We start from the raw sequence: 5,653 nt of genomic DNA on the forward strand, positions 1-5,653 counted from the left end.
TCAAGACCCTTATGTTGTACACAGCCAGACACTGTCACAAACATACAAGCTGACAGGGTATATAGATTCTACAATGTTGGACCTATTTCTCCAATTACCAAATTAGAGAGACCATTGGATGATTTTTTTTTTTTTTTTTTTTTTTTTTAAGGCTTGGCTTCACTCTGTTGCTCAGGCTGGTCTCAAACTCATGGGCTCAATTGAGCTTTACCAGTTCAGCCTCCCAGGAGTTGGGGCTGTGGGTGGCTGCCACCAACTGCCTACCCACGCTATCGAGTTACAGTGTAGAAAGAACAAGCCACTACTCTTTGCTTGGTACGAGCAGCAGCAAATCTGAGGGCAGAATTCTAAGCAGACCTCTCAAGAACGGTTATGCTCCAAGTATAACTGCTGCTTTAACGTTAAACGGGGACATCTGTGGGTCTAGGAAGAGCAACCCTGAGCACTGCCGAGTTCGTCCGCATGGTTGTAAATCTAACCTCACGCCAAACACCCCCTTGGCTTATTCTTCTGTCCTGCAGGAGGGAGTCAAAGTCGGAATGCAGAAGGTCTGACTGATGACCCAGAGACCAGAGTACCCAAAGCTCTACTCACTGTGACTGGAGGAAAGTAAGAGATTTTCTGAAGGTCGACTGAATGTCTAACTGCAGCAGCTTGGGAATGTCTGGGTACCCGCCCAACTGGGCCCAGAGTGTGCTCATCGGTGCCTTCTCTACTATTGGGTAGCTTGATGTAGACAGGTCGGCGTTCCACACAGCCTCCACCGAAGCTTGTCTGTAGAGACAGAAAGAGCATTAGCATGAAGCCCTCAGAGCTCCACAGGAGTCAGAACACACAAGCCTCACTCCTCAGCAGCACCCTGTCTTACACTGTCCTGTGCCCACAGGGAGCCCTAGCTGTAGCCACTCTGGCAGAGATATGGGAAAAGCAGAATTTGCTGATGTAGTTACCAAAACACCTCTATGGCCTAGTCATCCATTTTCACAATACCTTCTTAGCCTCATGAAGTACACAGACCATGTGTCTTTTCCTTCCAAAGCTTCTGCCTTCTAAAAAAAGAGAGACAAAGACGGGGTGGGGGGTGGGGTGGGGGGGGAGGAGGAGCAAGAGGTAGGTAGGTAGGTAGATAGATAGATAGGGGAGAAAGAGGAGAGAGGGAGAGAGGAAAGAAAGGGAGAGAGGGAGCTGAGAGATGATTCAGCAGTTAAGAGCACCAACTGCTCTTTCATAGGTCCTGAGTTCAATTCCCAACAACCACATGGCGGCTCACAACCATCTATAATGGGATATGATGCCCTCTTCTGGTGCATCTGAAGATAGCTACAGTGTACTCATATAATGAATAAATCTTTTTTGTTTGTTTGTTTGTTTGTTTGTTTTTTTGCTTTTTGTTTTTTTTCGAGACAAGGTTTCTCTGTATAGCCCTGGCTGTCCTGGAACTCACTTTGTAGACCAGGCTGGCCTCAAACTCAGAAATCCGTCTGTCTCTGCCTCCCAAGTGCTGGGATTAAAGGCGTGTGCCACCACCGCCCAGCAATAAATAAATCTTTAAAAAAAAAAAGAGAGGGAGAGAGAGGAGAGAGGGGGAGAGAAAGAAGGAATGAAGAAAGGAGAAATATTCTTTTTTTTCTTTAGTTAGGAGAAATATTCTTTAAATAATTTGCTTCTTAGTAAGCTCTTTAACATCTTTGTTACATGTTATTTGTTTGGTTTATTTTTTGGGGGGGGAGGGGGTTTGACATGTTCCAGGCCATTTGTGCTGAGGGCAGTCCACTAATGACGGTCAGTTCTCTCCTCTTGTCAGAAGTCCCTGGAGTCGAGCTCAGGTAGCCTGTGCCCTGACCCCTCCGCCACCTCTCTGACCCAGCAGCATTAAACAACATCAACAAATTTATTATATCACGAGAAAGAGGGGCAGGGGAGGAGACATGGAGGTCAGAAGGCTGTGTGGGGTTGGTTGTCTCCTCTGTGTGGGTTCTAGAGCTTGAACCCAGGATCCCCAGGGGTGCCCAGCAAGCGCACTTATCTGCTAAGCCATCTTTCTTCAGTTTTTAAAAAGGAACTGAAGCCGGGTGGTGGTGGCGCACGCCTTCAATCCCAGCACTTGGGAGGCAGAGGAAGGCAGATTTCTGAATTCGAGGCCAGCCTGGTCTACAGAGTGAGTTCCAGGACAGCCAGGGCTATACAGAGAAACCCTGTCTCAAAAAACCAAAACCAAATCAAAACAAAACAAAAAAGGGAACTCAAAACTAAATGTTAAACATTTAGATAGAAATATAAGTAAGCGCTGGACAGATGGCTCCTGATGGCTCCTGACGGCTCACAACCATCTGAAATGGGATCTGATGCCGTCTGGTGTCTGAAGACACTACAGGGTACTCCTATGCAGAAAATAGATAATTCTTAAAAAAAAAAAAAAAAGGTAAATAAACCTTGCTAGGCCAGGCAAGGTTCATGATAATAACTTTAATCCCAGTGCTTGGGAAACAGAAGCAGGAGGAGTTCCAGGCCAGCCAGGGCTACACGATGAGATCCTGTCTCAAAACAAAACCCCAAACAGAACAAAACACCTTGCTAGGCTAACTGAGGAGATGAGCACTCCTTCGTAGTCTCCCTGCATTGTATTCTAACTGTGGGGGGAGGGAGGGGAGCCCTTGGGTGGAACTGAAATATTTTTAATTAAAACGATAAGGTATTGGGTAGCACTTACAACCAAATGTCTTCTGTACATACCCGAGTGTTTTGAAGAGGTCAGATCTTTTGCTGTCATCAATTAATAACTCCAAGACTGGCCGCTGGAGTTTGGTAAATTCCGGTATCTTCTTAAAGCTGGGCATGGAGGGCGTGGGCTGGCTGAGGGTGAGTTTAAATCCCCTTTCAAGCTGCAGAAAGGAATACCAGCAACAACAAAAACAAGGTTAGAGACGAGGAAAAGGAGGCACCGTATCGTCCGTCCGTCCGTCCGTCCGTCCGTCTGATGTGTAAAAGGGGAAGAGTCAGGAAGAGAAACGCCAGAAATGCTAGGAAGTTCTGCTTTGGATCCAGACAATAGCAGAGCCATGCACCCCACGCCCTTATTCCTTCTGGAGGTTGGGGGATCTGAGACAGGAGGGACTGAAACTGGCTGGGTACACAGCTCAGCCTGCCCTTGAACTTCCTGTCCGTCCGCTTCCCTGCATGAACGGAGCCTTCTCCCTTTCCCGTTCCTTCTTGATGGCTTGATACTTCACCACTTCCATTCGGCCTTCCTGACGCCGCACCCCTTTAATACAGCGCCTCATGTTGTGCTGACCCCAATCATAAGACTATGTTTGTTGCTACTTCATAACTGTCATCTTGCCACTCTTATGACTTGTATGTCTCTGTAAGGTGACCCCTGTGAAAAGGTCACTGGACCCCAGGAAGCGGTCTCAGCCCACGCACAGGCTGAGAACCGCTGCTTTCGAGTCTGGGTTGCCTCTGAATGTCTGGGGCACTCTCTTCCTGTTAGGTACAGAGCTGGGGCGCTGCTCCCTGCTTGGTGGCTGGTGTCCCGACACCCTGGCTTGCTTACTTCATCTATAAAGATCACATTTATTAAATCAAACATTGAAGGGTTTTATTTGTTTTACAAAGAGCTATGATACTTAAAGTACAATTGTTATGGAAAATTCTAAGTATTTTACTTTAATCTGGTAATAATCCGAAGTCTGTTCTATTCAAATAAACAAGGAAGAAAGTTTTGGAAATTAATTTTTTTGAGACAGGTTTTATGAATCCATGGTCAACCTGGAACTCATTATGTAGCACAGGTTTGCCCATATTAATAAATGTTAATTAGTTGGGCAGTGGTGCTGCACACCTTTGATCCCAGTACTTGGAAGGCAAAGGCAGACAGATCTCTGTAAATTTGAGGCCAGCCTGGTCTATATATAGTGAGTTCCAGGATAGCCAAGACTGCACAGAGAAACACTGTCTCAAAAAACAAAACAAAACAAAACAAAAAACAAGTTAATTAAAGAAAAAAAGATATGTAGATAATAGAATGTTTCTACAACTCTAGCCTGTGGTATTTAGTATTAGAACTAGACTGGTGCAGTGATGAATGCCTTTAAATCCAGCACTTGGGAGACAGGAGTTGGAGGCCAGCTTGGTCTGCATAGCAAGCTCCAGGCTAGTCTGTCTTAAAAAAAAAAAAAAAAAAAAGTATTTGTAAGGAACATATTTTAAAAACCGTGTTGTGAATTGGAAATAATGTGATGCCTGAGCTTGCCACCTGGCTGCTCTTAGAAGAGCTGGGCCTCAGAAGCAGGATTTCACCATCCACCCCGCCCCCGGCTCAGAGAGGAGCATAGCTCTGGGACTGCGTTGACTTGCTAGTGAACTTACCCCAAGGCAAGCAGAAGCACTAGTAGTGTCCCGTCCCCAAGCTCTGAACCTGAGAGCGCAGGTCTACCGCCCAATGAAATGATACAAGAGCTGGAACTCTGGGAACCGACTCCAGGATCTCACTGCAGTGCTCCCCAGACAGAGCCGGGTTGATACCCATGAGTGAGAGACTTGAGACTGTGCGTGGCCTCAATGCTGTTGCCCACTGAACACAAACTCGCCTGGCAGCGCCAGCTCCGCTCCCAATGGCCTCTCGAACCTCCATTAGTGCCAACTTCCCAGCCTGCCTCAGGAAAGGACTTCCGGGAGGAGACGGTGGAGCTCAGAAGCATCCTCACTGGAGAAGATTTCCCCGTGGAACCCTGCAGCCGCATTTCTGCCCAAACAACTGGCCCCCGTTTGGTGAGATGTCTGCTTAAACTTTTTTTTTTTTTGGGGGGGGGGTGTCTCTGTATAGCTCTTTCTGTCCTGGAACTCAGAAATCCGCCTGCCTCTGCCTCCCAAGTGTTGGGATCAAAGGCTTACGCCACCACTGCCCAGCATCTGCTTAACTTTTATATTAGCACGATATTATAAGGATGGTTTGTGTGAATAAACCAACCATATTTGAAAGACAGATCTTGTGTGGACATCCTAACTGCCGAGGCTGCTCCCATAGGCCTTCCTTTTCAGTGTTTTCACGACTGTAGCTAGAGAGGTGGCGCTTTGCCTAGGATCAAGCGTTGCCAAGGGCCAGCGCTCACAACTGCCTGTACTGGTCTCCAAGTGCCCTGATGCCTCCTTCTTACCATTGCAGGCGCCCACCGCTCACAAACTCAGAATCCAAAAACCTGTAGCTTGTGCTCACAGTTTCAGGGTGAAGTACTCTACTCCAGCTCTGAAACTTTTAAAAGGCCAGTGCCACTTCCAAAAGCTTGCTGGCACTGTCTCAGAAGGGACTCCAGAGGGCGGGGCCAGAATTTACCGGGATCTCTGGGCAGGGTATGGCGTAAGCAACTTAAGTAAACTCTTAGCTCCTTGTAAACTCCTGGTGTAAATCTGTCTTCTTAATGTTCCGAGGAAAGAGTAGCCGGCCATAATCAGTCAGGAGCCATACTTTCTGTGTGGTTCCTACTCATAATCCCAGCACTTGGGAAGCTGAGGCAGAAATGTTGGCTGGAGTTCAAGGCCGACCTACTCTCCAAATACAGCAACAGAACAGAACCAGTGAGCAGCGGCTGTCGGCTGACTGGGAAGGAAACAGTTGATTTGCTCTGAGGCCTCTCTTGTGGGAAAGTTGGTATCA

At 47.2% G+C, this 5,653-nt stretch overlaps 1 protein-coding gene across 3 annotated transcripts in view; it reads right to left on the reverse strand.

Moving 5' to 3' along the window:
- LOC116079738 (protein FAM186A-like) overlaps positions 1-5,653 on the reverse strand; it is a 31,937-nt gene that overhangs the window by 8,772 nt on the left and 17,512 nt on the right. Inside the window, exons 1-3 of one of the 3 annotated variants that reach the window (XM_031355703.1) lie at positions 5,157-5,322; positions 2,734-2,882; positions 595-774 (exon numbers count right to left, since the gene is read on the reverse strand). In XM_031355703.1, coding sequence (XP_031211563.1) covers positions 595-774; positions 2,734-2,882; positions 5,157-5,159 — 332 coding nt within the window. In that variant the 5' untranslated portion in view covers positions 5,160-5,322. Of the gene's footprint in view, positions 1-594; positions 775-2,733; positions 2,883-4,969; positions 5,073-5,156; positions 5,323-5,653 lie in introns of those variants that run through there. The other 2 variants (XM_031355712.1, XM_031355693.1) reach the window with 2 other exon arrangements.

The sequence above is a fragment of the Mastomys coucha genome, unplaced genomic scaffold, assembly GCF_008632895.1.
Source record: "Mastomys coucha isolate ucsf_1 unplaced genomic scaffold, UCSF_Mcou_1 pScaffold11, whole genome shotgun sequence".
Taxonomy (NCBI): Eukaryota; Metazoa; Chordata; class Mammalia; order Rodentia; family Muridae; genus Mastomys; species Mastomys coucha.